We start from the raw sequence: 17,466 nt of genomic DNA, 5'->3' as shown, positions 1-17,466 counted from the left end.
AGGTGGCCGGGGGAACGAGCGGGTAGCTCGTGTTCCCGACCTTTGCCCTCACGGTCTCCTGCGCCTCTAGGACGAGCGACCCCAAGAGGAGGGAATTTTGTTTGGCGTGTAGGTTCTGAGCCCGCCAACGCCTCGGGTTCGCAGCCGGAACTCGGGTCTACTTCATTTACTCAGTGCAAATGAACTAAAACCAAAGCGCAAGAAAATGAAGAGCATGCCAAGGCTTTTCAAACGTTCCGTTTCTTTGTAAAACTGCAACTACCATGGTTGTCGCTTTGCATAGGACTTGGCGGAGAGCTGCGGGCCCTTCCGCGGCCAGCCTGGACTAAGAGGCCTGGCGGCCACTGGCCGCTGCCGGTCCGCGCTCTTGGCCGGTCCAGGCTGCGCCGTCGCCGCTGCCCCCTGGCTCTCCTGGGCGTTTCCACGCGCCTCGAAACGCACTCGAACCCGGGTTCCCAGCGCTTCTCCTTGCCTAGGATCCGCATCGCCCTAAATCCTGACTACTCAGGAAGAACCAAAACAAAACCTCAAACACCTGCCCTGAGGCGCGGGGCTCCCATAGAGTGACTAGGTAGAGAGAGGAGTCTGATGTTTCGAAGCCCGGCGCTCCGAGCTCCCAATGGAGCGAACACTCCCCTGGACCGTGGGCCACCGAGGGCTTTCCTTCGTGGTCCTCCTAACTGGTTTGCGTCCCCTTATCAGTCACTGCTTATCCAGAACGGTATTCTCGACCGTGAGCGGAGGCCGAGCTCGGCGGCATTGGCTGCAGGAGCCAAACCTCTCCCCAGGGGCTTGGACTTCGAATCCTCCCCACCTCTCACCCTCCAACCTGGGCTCCAGGATTCTCCGGTCGGAATGTGTGCAGGCTCTGGGTGTTCCCCTAAAGGTTTCCTTCCCTCCCAAACTAGCCGCTGTTTTCCCGGCTTCACCGAAGAAGAGTTAAATATCTCTCGCTAGAAAAGGAGATTAAGTGCCGCTGACACCAATTTTTAGGCAGGCGACAGCTGCCCTCGTCTGGGCACAAACCTCATCAAGTAACCAACTACCAGACGATCGAAATACGCCGTTTATCACAGCTGATGCACCGCGCCCCCCCAGGTCACCCACGTTCACCTTGAGTCTGGCCTCTGGAACCCATAAAGTGTCACCCCCATCCCAGTGAACCTGAAATTACGGCCACCAGTCCTGCCAGGCAGCTCTAGAAGCAAGAGCCGGACTTTCGGGCTCAGAGCAAAGGAATTCTCTTTGAAGCCCGGGAAAGTTTTCAGTGCTTTCCTGAAGTTCCCGCCCCCGTGGAGCTCACCTGCCCCTCCCTTGAACCCGCCCTCTCAGCTTAACAACCCCATCCGCCCCCCATCACACAGGGATGTGGGGACATTCACTGCTTACCTGGAGAGACTCGCCAGGGCCCAGAGGCGCCCACACTTGCGAAGGCCGAGAAGGGGAGGTGGGGGGTGGGCTGGGTCCCGCAGGCCAGCTGAGAGCGCGTGGCGGGTAGGAGAGGAGGGTGTCTCCCAGAGGTACGCTCCCTCGGGCCCGCCCCCCACCCCCGCGGCGAGGGCGCCCCCTCCGAGCCGCGCGCGCTGCCTGGCTGGGCTTAGGCTGCGGTGTGAATGGAGCGGCCGAGGCTCCTGGCTCCTCCTCCTCCCCCGCCGCCGGCCCCTCTTATTTGAGCTTTGGGAAGCTGGGGGCAGCCAGGCAGCTGGGGTAAGGAGTTCAAGGCAGCGCCCACACCCGGGGGCTCTCCGCAACCCGACGGTCTGTCCGCTCCCCCCTTCCCACCGGCCCTCCCACTCATTCACTCACCCACCCACCCAGAGCCGGGACGGCAGCCCAGGAGCCGGGGCCCCGCCGCCTCCTTGCCGCGATCCTGGACTTCCTCCTGCCGCAGGAGCCGGCTTCCACGTGTGCCCCGGAGCCGGCGTCTTCTCACTCGCTCCGCTCCGGCTCTGGGTGCCTTCAGCAGCCCGAGCAGCCGGGGCTCCGGGGCCCAGGCTGCCTCTGGGCCAAGTTAGGTGCGGCCGAGTCCGGCGCCGAGCGTCTGCAAGGCCGAAGGAGCCGCGGGGCGTCCGGGGCTGAGCCGCAGCAAATGGGCTCTGACGTGCGGGACCTGAATGCGCTGCTGCCGGCGGTACCCTCGCTGGGTGGCGGCGGTGGCTGCGCCCTGCCCGTGAGCGGCGCCGCACAGTGGGCGCCCGTGCTGGATTTTGCACCCCCGGGCGCCTCGGCTTACGGTTCGCTGGGCGGTCCTGCGCCGCCGCCGGCTCCGCCGCCACCCCCGCCGCCGCCGCCGCCGCCTCACTCCTTCATCAAACAGGAGCCGAGCTGGGGCGGCGCGGAGCCGCACGAGGAGCAGTGCTTGAGCGCCTTCACCGTGCATTTCTCCGGCCAGTTCACCGGCACAGCTGGAGCCTGTCGCTACGGTCCCTTCGGTCCTCCTCCGCCCAGCCAGGCGTCCTCCGGCCAGGCCAGGATGTTCCCTAACGCGCCCTACCTGCCCAGCTGTCTCGAGAGCCAGCCGGCTATTCGCAACCAGGGTAAGCGGGCCGGGGGAGCGCCCCCTACACGCGGGGTGGCGCCGGGGCTGCCGCCGCGCTCTGGCATTCCCCTGCCCTATCCCTTCCCTGACCCCGGCTCTTAACCGGCTGTCCCCCCCCTCCTCCCCAAGGACCGTGCGGGTAGCGGAAGCAGCGGCTAGGGGAGAGGAGGCCTGGGAGAAGGAGTACGTGCCGGCAGAGGCCCCTGACATCCTGCAGAGCCGGGAGCCCGGCTGGTTCGCCTGAGCCGGGAGGTCATCTGGGGCCCCTCGGACCCCGGGAGATTCCAGGACTGCTAGTCTCCGTGGGAGTGGGAAGGGGGAACCGGTGCAGCGTCTGGCTCTGTCTCAGGAAGGTGCTCTGTAGCTCAAGGCCCCGCCGAACGGTTAAGAGGCACCGGACCTTTTGAGCTTTTACACTGTGGGGCCAGCACCGGGGGGAGCAGCCCGTGTTCCTACGCTGCGCCAAAATGTCAGGAGCCGCTCCAGCCTTTACTACGGTGACGGCACACGTTAGACGCCCGAGAAGTATCACGGAGCAAAGAACGAGTAAATGAACGGGCTAGCAACTAAACAGTGGCTTTTCTGGAACCGTGTCGGTTTCGCGTCTGGTAGTATATATAATAGCGGATGTCTCCTGGGTTCCAGCTCGGGCGGCGTCCGCGAGGGCTCCCGGGCTGGAGGAGAACTCGGTTCATCCCATTCCAAGCCCTGTGGGACCGGGTCCTACGAGAGGCCGTGGAACGAGGCCCAAGCATCGGCCTGCCTTCAGCGCGCCTTGGTGCCTTCTTGTTAAACTCGGGGCTCCGCTGAGGAAAGGTTTTTGGCCGGTTCGGGTTAGAACAAGAACAGTTTGTTTGCCGACTTCAGTCAGTGTACATCGAGGGACACAGCCAGGAGTGTCCTCCCGCTCTGGCGCCCGCACACCCACTTACCTTTCTCAGGGACAAGAGCCGAACCAATCGTGCCAGGCCCCTGTAGTTTGTTTTCCAGTTTTCCTCTAAATGGACTTCTGTGCTCTTTGAGAATTTAAACCAATTCGGGTTGATTCAATATTTTAGGAAACGCCTTACAAACGCAATGCCGGATGCTTTTGCTGGAGCAAAATTTCGTGCGGGCCTAAGGGACTGGGATGTTTCTGGGATGCTGGGACGGGAGAAGCAGAGCGTGTACCGTTTGCAGGAGGTGCCAGGGCTCCCACGGCGCAGAAGGGCTCAATGCTGCTGGTCCATGGTCGATGCCAACACCTTCTAAACGAGTATCTTCAGGTGGTCCCTAGCTGAAACCAGCCTGGGGCACCTGGCTCACCAGAAGCCCCGGTGAAATCGAAACCACCCTCCCCTCTTCGTTTAAGGAATCCAAGATCCGTGTTCTGTGGAGGAACCTCAAGCAGCACCCCGGGTCCCTCCATTCTAGGTGTTTCCTAAATGGAAGTTAGTGTTTCCCACTCAAGGGATGTTGGAACAACTCAGTGTCTAATCGGAGGCTTGCGTTCTCTGATAGTGTCACCTCTAATTAGCAGGCTGTTGTTACCTTTTACAAATCTCCAGTTATCAGTTTCTCCATCTGTAAGAGGAGAGCTGAGATGAGCAACTTGGGGGTTCAGCATCACCTGAAGTTCTATGCCACTGGAGCAGAAGCCCAACTTTCCCCTGGCTTGGGGCTCTAAATTCAGAAGGCAGCAGACCAACCTAAAATTGACTGGACTAGAAAGGGCAAGACTGGCAGGCAGGTGTGTGATGTGAGTGAATCTGTGTGTGGATGTGTGCTCTTTGGAGGGGCCTGAGAAGCCATTTGGTTTTCTGGGGCTCAAAATACTACTGTGCTGTTATCATTTATTTGAGACCATCTAGGTTCTGTGGGGATTTCACTCTGTTTGGGTCTCTTCTATAGGCTGGTCTGGTGCCTGGGATCCCCTCAGTTCAGCATGAAGGGGCTTGCCAAAGAGATAAAAGGCTTGGGAGTTGGGGACCAGGACTAGCAGGTGAAGGAGTTCTCTTCCCTATCCTGGGGAAAAGCCTGGTGGAGAGTCGGCCCCAGATGCATGCCACAACCTGTAAGGCGGTTCCCGTCTGTGGGTTTAGGTTTTTCTTGCATTGAAAATGTGAGTGGGTCATGCTTGCCTGGCTGTTGGGACTTACTGGGAAGCTGGGAGCTGGGGTGAGATGTCAGAAGCTGCTCCAGCCTCAGCCCTGGCCTTGGCAACCCTGAGGCCTGGAAATTCTGGATTGATTCTCTTGATTTCTGGGGTTCCTGTGGCTCCCCCAGGAATGCAAGGTCTGGCAGGAGGCTTGTGTTGGGGGAAGCAAGGGCATCAGCTCCTTCCCCAGAGTATGAGAATGGCCATCAGCAGACCCAGGACAAGCTGCAGCAGAGAGGAATCAAGACTCTGAATCCCTGTCCCTAGGCAAAGCAGCCTAACCCTGGCCCACAGGAGAGGACAGTTGGCACCCCCAGGCATCATGCCATCTCCCTCCCTTTCCCATTTCTTAAACAATATAGGTGGTGTCTTAATATTCTAAACATTAATTCAGCATTTGTTGAGCATCTACTCTGTGCAAGGCACTGGAGATTGAGCATTAAGGCAGTGTGCATCCTTGCACACTGGAGTTATGGAGTCTGACATTAGAGGACTTCCTTATTTCTGGATGAGAAAATCTAGGCTCTAAGAGATTAGGTGTGCAACAGGTCCCTCTGTGGCACAGCTGGGACTCAAACCCAGACCATACTAGGCTATTTCTACCTCCTTTTCCAGGGATCTTGGCCCCTCTGTTGAGACAGATTTCCTTTGACCTGTTGGATGGGCACTGAACCGACTGTAGTGTGTGTGTGAGGGTTAGATGGTTTGTCAGGGCAGAAGTGGGGTGAGGACTTGGGTAGCCCCAGACTTAATGCGGGATTTAAGGAGGGGGAAAAAAAAGATTGCTTGTCAGTCAGCCTCTGATTCCCCCAGCCCCGAGGGCGCTCTGAGTCGTAGGGCAGGAGGCGGCCTTGGCATCACCAGGCCACCCTAGGGTCAGGTATAGAGACGGCTCTACCCAAGGGCGAAGGGCGCCCCCCTTTGGGTCACGTTGGAGAGGGTATTCCGTTGGGGGACAGATTTTTCCTTATTCTGCCACAGCAGTGGAGTCATCATTTTCAGCCTTATGCCCCCCTCCCTGACTGAGCCTGCTGTCCACTCTACCCCCCAGCTTTTGGGAGGCCAGGCTCGGCCAGGCGGTTCCCGGGTTCCTCCGCTGCCGCGCGCGGGGGAGGGAGGTGCAGAGCGTGTCTCGCCTCTCCGCGCGGTCAAGGTTGCACTCCCTTCCCGGGCAGAGACTAACCGTGGGAAAAGCGCTACCTCGGACGCTTAAAGCCTCTCCCTCGAAGGCCTGTACAAGGAGCCTTTGAACACGCTGCCCCTTTTTGCCGGCAACCGTTCCTCCCTGGGCCCCCGCCCCCGCGCTCTCCGCGCCGGGCCCAGCACGAGGCCCCAGGACAGCGCGATCTAATCAGTCCCGGGTCCGATAAGCTTCTAATTAAAAGAGCCCTCTGTCCCCTCCGCAGGCGCTTTCAACACGGCCCTTCCCGAGGGTCTTGAGGGAGGGGTTGGAGGCTGGCCCCTGCCACCCCCCCAACCCGGTCTGCGTGTCCTGCCTGGGAGGGGCCCTTGGGAGCCTCGCGGGGCGCGGAGGCGACGTGGCGGGTTCGGGAGCTGGAGCCCGCAACCCTACAATTGCGGAGCCCGCCTCCAAGGACAGCACGTGCTCCGGGCCACTGCCTACTCATCTGCTCAGGAATGGAGAAGGGTTCGTCTAGAGACAATTTGTTTGTGGTTTCTATTTCTTCTTTTTAAAAAATATCTTTTCAAAATTCGGCCTTCTCTCTGCAAAATTGGGTACTGAGAGCCAAATTTCGTTTGTAAGCTGACGGGTAGGCCTCAAACAGGGCCGTGACTTCGCTCCCAAAAGGAAGCTCAAGCTGCTCACCCACGCCTGACAGCTACTTAGCAGGCGAGAGATGTAGGACTCGAATCATGCAAATTGTAAAAGCTGGTGGCTTCTTAAATTGTCAACCTGTGAGCTTTTGCCTGCCTGGTACGATCCGGTATTTACGACATGCCACGACCCTCTCTCCCACTCTGACACACCGCACTGCCCGGAGCTGGCAGGAGAAGCTCCGTTTTTGTTTTTGTTTGGGGGGGTATGTTTCAAAGATGGGGTAATGGTCTCCTTCCTCTGTACATCCTAAGTCTTTGCAGACACCTGTTGCAGAGTCTCTGTCATGCCTGGGTGTTTGACACATCCCACTCCCAAAAACTGAGTGGAGTTTGGAGATCCAGCGCAATGGCTAGGCGGGGAGCTGGGGGAATGAGCGGGGGATGGGTCGGCACCGTGGCCCTGCGGGAAGCCTTTGTGAGCGCCCGAGCCGATCTCATTCGCCTCCTGGCCTGGACCTCAGGCCAGAGACGCTGGGGCCTGCGCATAAAAGGAGGGAATCCCACCATTGCTTTGAGGGCCCCGGGACTGACCTTCATCGTAGCTGGAGGATACTTTTTCCCCAGAGGTGGCAACAGTTTTCCAGAAGCTGGTGGGGTATATGTTTAAAGCAATTTAATAACAATAATCACAGAAGGAGACCACGGTTTTCAATCAAGACACCACATTCTGTTGGGTGTCTTGGGGAAGAACCGGTCCGTCTCGCCCTTGGGTTCTTGGTAGGGAAACTGGCAGGGGACCCGTGCACTGCCATGGAGGGAAAGGGCGCTACGGAGTCAGGTACACCCTAAAACAGGCACGCTCCCCCACCTGGGGCGCGAGGAACCCCACGGTGGGGGTCAGAGTAAGGACGCACTGGATGCGAGTTGGGTCCGAGAGGGTAAGGAGGAGGGCATCGGTCCGATGCCGGCGGGCTCAACTGAAAGGGCCCCTTCTTTTAACCTTCACCAGCTTTCCTGAGGGCCTTGGGTGTCGTCGTGTAGGGTCGCGCAGCCTCAGATAACATTACTCAGTAACTACTCTCCCCATCTAAGGCCCATGCTGGTTAACGGGCTCCAAGTAATTAATGAAAGTTGGTGCGCGGTGCCCTGATTTACGGCTCCGAGTCAGCGCGGGGTCAGCGGAACAGATTCATTTCGCTCGCCCGCGCTGCCCCTGAGCAAGAGCCACGGTGTTTCTCTTCGGAGATGAAGAACTTTCTCTGGCAAGCGGTTGGCGGTCTTCATACTTCACTTGCCTGAGGTTCGGTTCAGGAGCGGCAAACACCGTGGGAGACGAGGGGCGGACATGAATCGGGAACCGGCGGGGAGGTCAGGGTTTTCCTTGGGAAAGGGCGGCGCGCCCGCCCCGAGGTCACACCTTTGGGCTTGGGCCCGGCTTCCAGCCGAAAGTTCTGGAGGCCGGTGGGATGGCATAATCCTCCGCTGGGGTTTCGAGTTCGGGGGTGGGGAGGCCGCGTGCTCCTCGCTCCGGGTTCTGGTTTGGTAGACGCACCGACCCGGCTCCCCCCGCTGACCTTGTGCTTCTCTCTCCGCCGCGCTCGCAGGATACAGTACAGTCACCTTCGACGGGACGCCCAGCTACGGTCACACGCCCTCGCACCACGCGGCGCAGTTCCCCAACCACTCTTTCAAGCACGAGGACCCCATGGGCCAGCAGGGCTCTCTGGGTAAGCAGGAGGGAATGATGTGGGGTCCTTCTCCCCTTCTTCCGTGCCAAAGCCCCCGTCCCCGGAATTTCCAACCCACCGCAAATTGTGAGAGAAGGGGTTGTTAGAAATAATCAGCCCAGTCTCACCCAATTTAAAAGAAAAGATTGAGTTTAGCCCCCACCCCAAGTATGTTGGGGGCAGCTCTACTCAAGCGAGTCTACGAACGTCTCGAAGGTCTCTTCGGTGTACTAGGAAGTGACTGCTAAGGGAATGTGAAGTGAGAAGCAGATTAGCTCCTCACGATCTGGACGCTTTCTCTCGGCCCGGCCCGGCATCCAGGCCCATTGCCCCCAGCTTAGCCTCCGAGCCTGGCTGGGGAATGCTCTCTGTCCCAGACCCTGCCCGCGTCCTCGCACCCCCCCATCCCCCCCCAGCCTTTGGGGCGCGCTCACTCGGCTCTCCTCGGCTCTCCGCAGGCGAGCAGCAGTACTCTGTGCCGCCCCCAGTCTATGGCTGCCACACCCCTACCGATAGCTGCACAGGCAGCCAGGCCCTGCTGCTGAGGACGCCCTACAGCAGGTAGGAAGGCGCTCAGAACGGTGTCTGGGTTCCCGGGACCCCGGAGGGGGCGCGCGAACCGGCGGGAGCCGGAACGTCCGACGCGGGCAGCGCGGACCGCGGGCATGTAGGGTCCGGAGGCAAAGGACGCTTTTAGCTACTTAAAGCAAATTTAAGCAGATCTCCTGGCTCTGATTTGAAAGAAGCAGATTTCCTCGTCTCCTGGCGCTCTTGTTTTGAATATAAACGAGGGCGGTTACTGTTTGAGCTAAAGAAGAGTGGCGCTTCGAGAAGTTATTTTTGTAAGGGCTCCTAAAGGAGCCCTCAGCTTCCTCGGGACCAAAGATTAAACACGGAGTGCACTCCCACTCCGTTCTTCTCGCTTCTCAGACCCCTCCTCGCCCACTGGCCGCACCGGCCGGCCTTCTCTGGGAGTAATTCGAGGGCGCGTACGCTCGGACCACAGCCTGCTCCCCTCGCGGGTGCTCCAGAGTCTGTGGCTGCGGCGGGCTCGGTGGGCGTGGCTCCCAGCGCCGGGCCCCGCGCGGGACCCGACCCGGACTGCCGGCCGGACGGCGGTCGGGTCGCAGCGGTGGCCCCCGGGGACACTGCTCCAGCCCGCGCCGGCCCTCCTTCCCGTTCCAGGGAGCAGAAGACCAGCTTCTTTTCCTTCCAAGCTTTTTTTCCTGTCCCTTGTGTGTTCTCCCGGCTCTCGCTCCACCCTCAGCCTTCTCTCCCCCAAATTTATTCTTCAACTTTGGGTGAACTTGGCCGGCATCCCGCTTCTCCGATAGGGTTGCCTAGTAACTGGTGCACACACCGGCGCGCGCGGGGCTGGAAGGTGGGGCGGGGGGAGGGAAGTGGCGGCTCTCGGCCTTTGAGGCGGGGGATTGGGCGAGCATTACCTCATATTCCGCCCCTAACCCCCACCCCGGTGCTGCGGGGATCCTGATACCGACTGCCCCCAAACTCATCTCCATCCTCCCCCCTCCGCTCGAGGACCCGGGGCTGACGTCAAGGGAAGGAGGTAGTGAGGTAATGAAGGAAGGAAAAGCGCCTGCCCTGGAAGATTGGGTGGGGGCAATGGCCGCGCCTGGGGGACCTCCAGTCCCACAGGTGGAGGAGGGGAAGGAGTCTTCCCTCCCCAGCCGGCGAGGGCGCATCCCAAAGTCTCGGTGTGCTTATGAAATTGAGCCTGGGACTGGTCTGATTCTCCTATCCGGGGGAAGTACAGGGTCGAGCTCCTTCGAGTTCTGTATGCCTGAGGCACACGGATTTCGGAAGCCTTTCCTTTTGATGAGAAGATCCGGCATATCTAATTGGATCTTGGATTCGAGATCACTCTCCTTCCCTTCCCTTCCCTTCCCTTCCCTTCCCTTCCCTTCCCTTCCCTTCCCCTCCCTTCCCTCCCCTTCCCTTCCCTTTCCTTCCTTTCTTTCTTTGAGCGAGAAGGAACAAAGAAATGCATGAAGGTTGCAGAGAGAGAGAGGTAGAATGACCACACCTCCTCATCTTTCTTTTGTCACTAGCTAGAATCCAGTTCTGTTCTTTGGCACCTCAGTCCCAGTGTCCTGTCCCAAGCCCACAGTCTCTGGGCTTCCCCTTGGTGGGTCCCATCACTGGAATGGGTGCAGAACCCACAACCATTCTCTGTTGTGAACACTCCCACTCCCACCCAGCAAGACTGGTGGCAGGACCATTGCCACTCTTGAGGAACTCTTCCTGCCATTGCCAGAGTGCCATTGCTGTTACTGGAGTAGCCACTGGGGGCGTAGTTGGGATGGTTCCCCATGGTATGACTTTGGCCCACTCCTCCCTCTTTAGTCCTGATTGGAGCCTTACCCCAGGTAGAAAGGAAGACCTTGACATTGGAGTGGGTGTTGTTTAGATGTGCTGGGATATCTCCTTGGGGGTTGGGGTCTGGGAGGCATTGGAGTCTAGTTCAAAAGGGACACAGGTACATACATTTCTTACTCTCCTCTCTCCCAAGCCTCGAGCCACACTAGGAAGGGGCCGTCAGAGGGGCTGAGCAGCCTAGAAAGAGGGGGTGGGTATAAAGTGATCACAGCCACTGGTTTAACAGCAGTTCTGAAACTGAGTCTCTGTGGTGGATTTTGCCCTAGGGCTGGATTTGTGGTTGCCACTAAGTAGGAAAAGTCACTTGGATTGCATTTTATAGGTAAAATTCTCACATTTCTAATCCAGCTTCTGATTGTCCACTACATAAAGCAATTTTGTCAGGTTCGTCTTTTGGAAATACTTGCTTATCCCTTTCTTCTTTCTACATAATTGGAACTTTTTTTTGCTTCTCAATTTTTATATTTATGTCACAAAAATAGCATTTTCTTCTGTTAGAGAAAATTTCTAAGCAATAACATCTAAGCAAGAATTTGTGACTCCTGTAGGGAAAGAGTTTGCTCCCTTGAAGTTTGTACTGTCTTTGAAATTCCACTCACCCTCAATTCATAACATTTCTAATCACTTTTCAAAGGTCAGGTACTTGCCCTGCAGTAATGATGAATGAGCAGGTGTAGGGATGTTTTAAAATTGGTTCTACGCATTGACATTACTGCAGTTATGTCATTTCCTTCTTTCTTATTCATGAAAAAAAGTTTGAAAGGGTATTGAACTGCTTTTATGAATGCAGTGTTTGAAAAAGCATAGGAAACAAGACTAAATTTTAATCACTTAATGGCTTAACATTTGGGTTTTAGTTACTCAGTGGTGCTTCTTTGGTCCCTGGCTCCATTCCCTTCTGTCTAAAATTGGGACCTCCTGGGAAAGACTTGCTTGTATTTTTTTCGTTTGCCTTGTCGTACTTGACCCCCTGGGGCAGCCTGCCCAGCCTCTTACCCGCTGCCCTTCCAAAGCTTCTGTCTCTCCAATCTTGAATTTAGTCTTCCTTCCCAGCATGAAATAAAGGTAATGGTACATATACTGATATTAAATAAGCAGTGAACAATGTGAATTTGCTTTGAGGAAATTCTCAAAATTCTCTCCTTGTTAGGAGAGAACTATCCAGTGATTCTCTCTCCTCTCTCAGGTAACAGATCTAAGGAGTTACAGCTGTGCACATTTGTGTGTAGATATGAACAATAGTGAATGGAAAATGTCCCCAATCAACTTATAGGAAGTGATAGGAGATGGTTTTCCCCATCCTCTCTGCCATCCTCCATTTTGAAGGTGGATAGATTTCTGTCTAAAGGTCACTGAGGTTTCAGAAACCAGATTTCAGCCCCTAGGGGACCCTGTGATCATAGATGGGTGAAACATGAGTAAACAATGAGGATTTATTGCATGCTGACTATGTGCTGGACACAGTGCTAAGTGCTTCACTCAGTTCATTCATTTAATTCTTCTGATTACTTTGTGAAGTAGGTACTCTAATCTCCACTCTACTGAAGAGGAAATAGGTTCAGAGACTCGAAATAACTTGATTAAGTCACACAGCAAGTCAGAATCAAGACCAGGACTTGATCCTCAGTCTCTCTGACTTCAAAACCCATCTGTGCTCTGAATCATGGAGGGATTCCAGGACACTCAGCACCCCCCACCTGGAATGTTCCCCTTATTCAGTCTGTACCAGTACTGTTGCTGATAAATATGCAGAGCAAATGCTTATATAGACTTGCTTCATCCGCACACCATTCTAGGCACTTTACAAGTATTGACTTCTTTAATCCACATGACTCTTGGAGGCAGGCAATAGATTATCATCCCCATTTTACAGAGGAGGTCCTGGGAGGTGACTTTGCCCAGTATGACACAGTAAGGGACAGAGCTGATGTTCGAGTTCAGGTAGTGAGGTTTCAGAATCCCTCCTCTTACCCACTTCACCCTGCCACCTCTCCTGATAAAGAAATGCCATTTTATTTCCAAAGGTGGCATCTGTCCGGGGTCTCACCAGAGAAAGGTCTTTATTTCCCAGTTACGAAAGAAATCCCATTATCCATTAGTTTTATCCATAACTTTCAATAGAAAGCCCTTAATGGATTGGGGGCAGTATTCTTCCTGGTGAGTATTGTCAGAAGGAACTTGAGCTTTCTCCTGAAGCCCTCACTCACAAAGCAGCTGTCTGTCCTTCAGACCTCAGACTCCTCTAGCTTTGCCTTAACCACTGGGTGTGAACTGTTGGGGGTAAAGTTCAGTCCAGACACCTGAAGACTTTTCTCCCCATCTGTCCAGACCCAGGAAGAACGACTGCTTCTGGGGCCACCGTGATTGTGCTCAGAGGCAAGGTTCCAGGGAGGTTGGACCTCCCGCTCTCTGAGGGGAGAGGGTAGTGAATCCACTCTCACTAGGCACAGATTTGTCCTGACTTCTGCCTAGAACAGGCAGCCGGCAGTGTCTTCCCTGCTCACTTCCTTGGACTCTTCTTTCACAAAGCCCTCTGCCTTCTCTTCTTGCGGCCCTCCTTGGAGCTCCCCATCCCTGACTCCGCCCAGTCCATGGGTTGATATTCACAGCTACTTGGAAAAGGAGTTCTGTGCCCCTGTGTTTGAAAAATAGTCCCCACACTTTTTTTTTTTTTAAGATATTTAGATATTAACTCTTTCATTAGGTTTGCACATCCTTCTTTAGCAATTGTGCTACCAATTTAAACGAGCCTATTTCCTTTCGCCTCCTCGTAGGTAGAACGGCTCCACCTTGGGAAGCAGTAACTGCTGATTCAAATATTCTTTTTTTTTTTTTTTAAAGATTTTATTTATTTGCGAGAGAGAGAATGAGAGGCAGAGAGCATGAGAGGGAGGAGGGTCAGAGGGAGAAGCAGACTCCCTGCCGAGCAGGGAGCCCGATGCGGGACTCGATCCAGGGACTCCAGGATCATGACCTGAGCCGAAGGCAGTCGCTTAACCAACTGAGCCACCCAGGCGCCCCTATGGTTCCTTCCTAACTTGTTCTGTGGCTCAGGATGGGTTAAGGCTTGGAAGAGGAGGTGACTTGGGGACATTATATGCAAATACCCAGGCTTAGAACTCCTCTAATGAAAAATATATTTTTAAGTAATCTCTCCACCCAACATGGGGCTCGAACTCACAACCCCAAAATCAAGAGTTGCATGCTTTTCTGACTGAGCCACCCAGGCGCCCCAGCAAACATCATTTTTTTTTTATTTTTTTATTTTTTTATTTTTTATTTTTTAAAGATTTTATTTATTTATTTGAGAGAGAGAATGAGAGAGAGCACATGAGATGGGGGAGGGCCAGAGGGAGAAGCAGACTCCCCGCCGAGCAGGGAGCCCGATGCGGGACTCGATCCCGGGACTCCAGGATCATGACCTGAGCCGAAGGCAGTCGCTTAACCGACTGAGCCACCCAGGCGCCCTGATTCAAATATTCTTAATTGAATGTTGATGATTCACAAACGATGTGGTTGACAGTGGAGGCTTTTTGGTTGACAGTGGAGGTTTTTCATGTGAGAGAGAAACTTCCGTAGCAGCCCTAGAGTTTCTGGGGAATCCAGGTCAGCGGGAAGTACATTATCTACCATTGAGGTTGGCCTTCCACTTAGACATGAATCAGAGGAACAGCTCATGCCCAAGGAAATAAAATGACAATTGAGAATGCCTCTTTTCACTTGTGTATCTACGTACACTTTACATGGTGTAAAGTCTCCCTTAAGACAATACTGGTATTTGTTTCCCACATCGGGAGGCACGAAGGCAGAAAGTCTGAAGTGGTTTCCAGGGGTGGACAGTGTTATCACAACCAAAGGCTTGAAATGGACTTGTCTCCAGGGAGGGGGAAAAATCTAGTTTCAAATATTCCTGCAACTTTTGTGCTGACCAAGTGTTTATTAATAGAAGTTGAATCCCCAGTGGGGTTTTCTTTGGTTAACTGGTGAGCTTGAGAGAAATAACAATACCAAGAGATTGACTGTAAAATAATTATTCACCATGGCCTGCTGGGCAGAAATTTCTCAACAGGCAGCCTCCATGGCGCCTCGGAGGGAAGAACACAGGAAAAGGGCTGGCTGCAGCCTCGGTGCCTGAGCCCTGGTTATCAGGTAGGGGGAGAACCCACAGAGGCCTCTCTGTTGGTGTGGGGCAGAGCTGTTGAAGCAAAAGTTGGCCATCATGAATTCTGATCACAGGTGCCAGCTAGATCTGCATTTTTCTTGGTCGGCATTTTCTTTTCTCATTCTTTCTTTTTTTTTCCTTCGATCTCGTGGGGGAAACTCTTGACGCCCACCAAAGTGCTCCTTTGCCAGTCAACCACCATCTGGCAGAGGTAACCCCAACCTCAACCGGGTTCAACAGCTCTGTGCCAGTGGTGACATGAACTTTTCTACCTTGTTCTGCTGAATATAGTAAACACACTCAAAGATGCAAATGTACTTGAATTACACATGCATTTGAAGAGTGGGGGAGTCGCAGCCCAGATAATAGCTGAGGGCTTTTTTCCCCCTCCTTTATATTTGTGTGGAGGTCAAGAACTCAGTAATACTGCAGTCCAGGCCAAAACAAACTCTATATGATCTACTACCGATTTCCTTTTAAGTTCCTCTTTTTGCTAGGACTGACTTCCTTTTATTTTACTCCAACTTGCATTAATCCCAGTTATAGAAGTTTCTTTCCTCTCCCTTGCTTCCAACTTCAAACATTTCTTACGTAGGAAACAAGGGGCCTTAAAAAAAAAAAAAATCTAACTTAAAAAATATAAAGGATACCATGACTTTTGGAATATATTTTGGCAGCCTGCGATTTCAGAGTTCACTTCCGAACAGACGGAGTCAGACGGGGAACTGAAATGCCTACGTGACCACTGTGGTTTGCTTTGAGCCAAACCACCTGCTTATCTGATCTCCTCTGGGAATGAAGTGGTGGACACCTACAGTGGTTACTTAATAATTAGATGCTTTATTTGTCAGAGGCCATATATTCCTGGACCAGTGCTGCCTCTTTTTGTGGGTTTTCGTGATGAAAGCTGGGTGTTGACTGATTGCCCAAAGCGATCAGAGCTGGAGCATGCTCGTGCCCAGTATTTTTAGCTCGGGTTCACGTTCTGTCTCCTCCCCAACAGCAGTTGCTGTCATGCTGTCACTGACTTCCAGTGACGAGGTTGTGCCAGCCAAGCTGACTGGCCGGGCCCCCGAAGAACCCCAGCCAGCAAGAAGGCAGGATGTGGTTAAAATGGTGCGCTGATCCTATCACGGGACTCAGGAAACCTATTCGTAGCTTGGAGATTTTCCAAAAGTCCGTCTGCCCTATCACCCTTCCCATCTTCTCTCCCCTCACGAGGATTTGCAAGCTGAGCTATCAGGACCACTAAAACAAGAAGTGGAGCTCCTCCTGTGATCTTGGCATACTATTCTTAGTTAGCTGAAAAGGATGTGTCGGGCATCTTGCATCTTAGAACTTTCTGGAGACAGAGAAGGTCACCTTGCTTCCTGGAGCGTGTTCTCTTTCACCTCCAGACTTGTCTGTATTATTGTTACGTTATGACTACTGTTCTTTAAGTAGTAGAGGATGACCTGGGAGGCCAAATGATGCAGGATGCCTTCAGAGGGGTGCGGCCGGTGGGGTGGGGGTATCAGGCAAGCAGGCGCCAGGCACTTCTGTGAGCCCCAGTCGTCCTCTGATAAATGGGGATCATAACCATACCTGCCTCGCAAAGTTGTGGGGCATATTGAGGATGTGTGAAAAGTACTGTGCAAAATTTGATAGATTAGAAAAAATTAAAATGTATTATCTGATACATATCTAAAATGTATTATCTGATATTATATTATCAAAGAGCTACTTTTAGGGCTTTACGATATTCCTTTGAAGTTAGACTGATTGAGATTAAGATTTCCATTTGGCAGGAGCGCCTGGGTGGCTCAGTCGTTAAGCGTCTGCCTTCGGCTCAGGTCATGATCCCAGGGTCCTGGGATTGAGCCCCGCACTGGGCTCCCTGCTTGGCGGGAAGCCTGCTTCTCCCTCTCTCACTCCCCTTGCTTGTGTTCCCTCTCTCGCTGTGTCTCTCTCTGTCAAATAAATAAATAAAATTAAAAAAAAAAGATTTCCATTTGGCAGATGAGAAAACTGAGGTACAGAGAACTGAACTGATTGGCTCAAGGTCCTAAAACTTATAGAGCAGTGCTGTCCAATAAAACCAATGCAAGCCCATACATATATATATATATATATATGTATATATATATAATTTGGAATTTGTTAGTAGCTGCATTAAAAAAATAAGACAGTGAAATTAATTTTTAAAATTCTATTTTTAAATAGTCAAAATTTTGGGGTGCCTAGGTGGCTCAGTCGGTTAAGCATCTGACTTTGGCTCAGGTCATGATCCCAGGGTCCTGGGATCAAGCCCCATGTTCATCTCTGTGCTCAGTGGGGAGTTTGCTTCTCTGCCCCTCCCCCAGCTCGTCCTCTCTCTTTCTCTCTGTCAAATAAATACATAAAATCTTTTAAAAAATAGTCAAAATCTTATTTCAGTGTATGGCACTAGCCATATTTCAAGTGCTCAAGAACTGTGTCTGAGCAGTAGCTCTCATATTGTGTAGTATAGAATATTTGTTAAGCACACACTAGGAAGATACATGTATGTAAGACATAGACAGTATATTTGAGAAAGTTTGCTTTCTGGGGGCTGAGAAAATGGCCCTAAAAATACTTTCTCTTTGGGGTACTTCCTTATAGAGACCCTTAGGAATCTACTGGACTATTCTTTAAGTCTGTGAGAAAATTCCTAAATCACAAAGTTAGATATTTGGCACTCACTGACCCATGTGCACAAACTCTGTCC

The 17,466-nt window shown here is 53.4% G+C and overlaps 1 protein-coding gene across 2 annotated transcripts in view; it reads left to right on the top strand.

The window, feature by feature from the left end:
* Positions 1–6,314: 6,314 nt before the first annotated feature.
* WT1 (WT1 transcription factor) overlaps positions 6,315–17,466 on the top strand; it is a 42,216-nt gene continuing 31,064 nt past the window's right edge. For both annotated transcript variants that reach the window (XM_035012304.1, XM_035012303.1), the window contains exons 1-3: positions 6,315–6,324; positions 8,060–8,182; positions 8,641–8,743. In XM_035012304.1, coding sequence (XP_034868195.1) covers positions 6,315–6,324; positions 8,060–8,182; positions 8,641–8,743 — 236 coding nt within the window. The remainder of the gene's footprint in view (positions 6,325–8,059; positions 8,183–8,640; positions 8,744–17,466) is intronic.

This window comes from Mirounga leonina, unplaced genomic scaffold, assembly GCF_011800145.1.
Source record: "Mirounga leonina isolate KUSES-001 unplaced genomic scaffold, KU_Mleo_1.0 Mir_166, whole genome shotgun sequence".
NCBI lineage: Eukaryota > Metazoa > Chordata > Mammalia > Carnivora > Phocidae > Mirounga > Mirounga leonina.
Note: the sequence above shows the minus strand (reverse complement) of the source record. Positions and strands in the feature narration are given on the sequence as shown.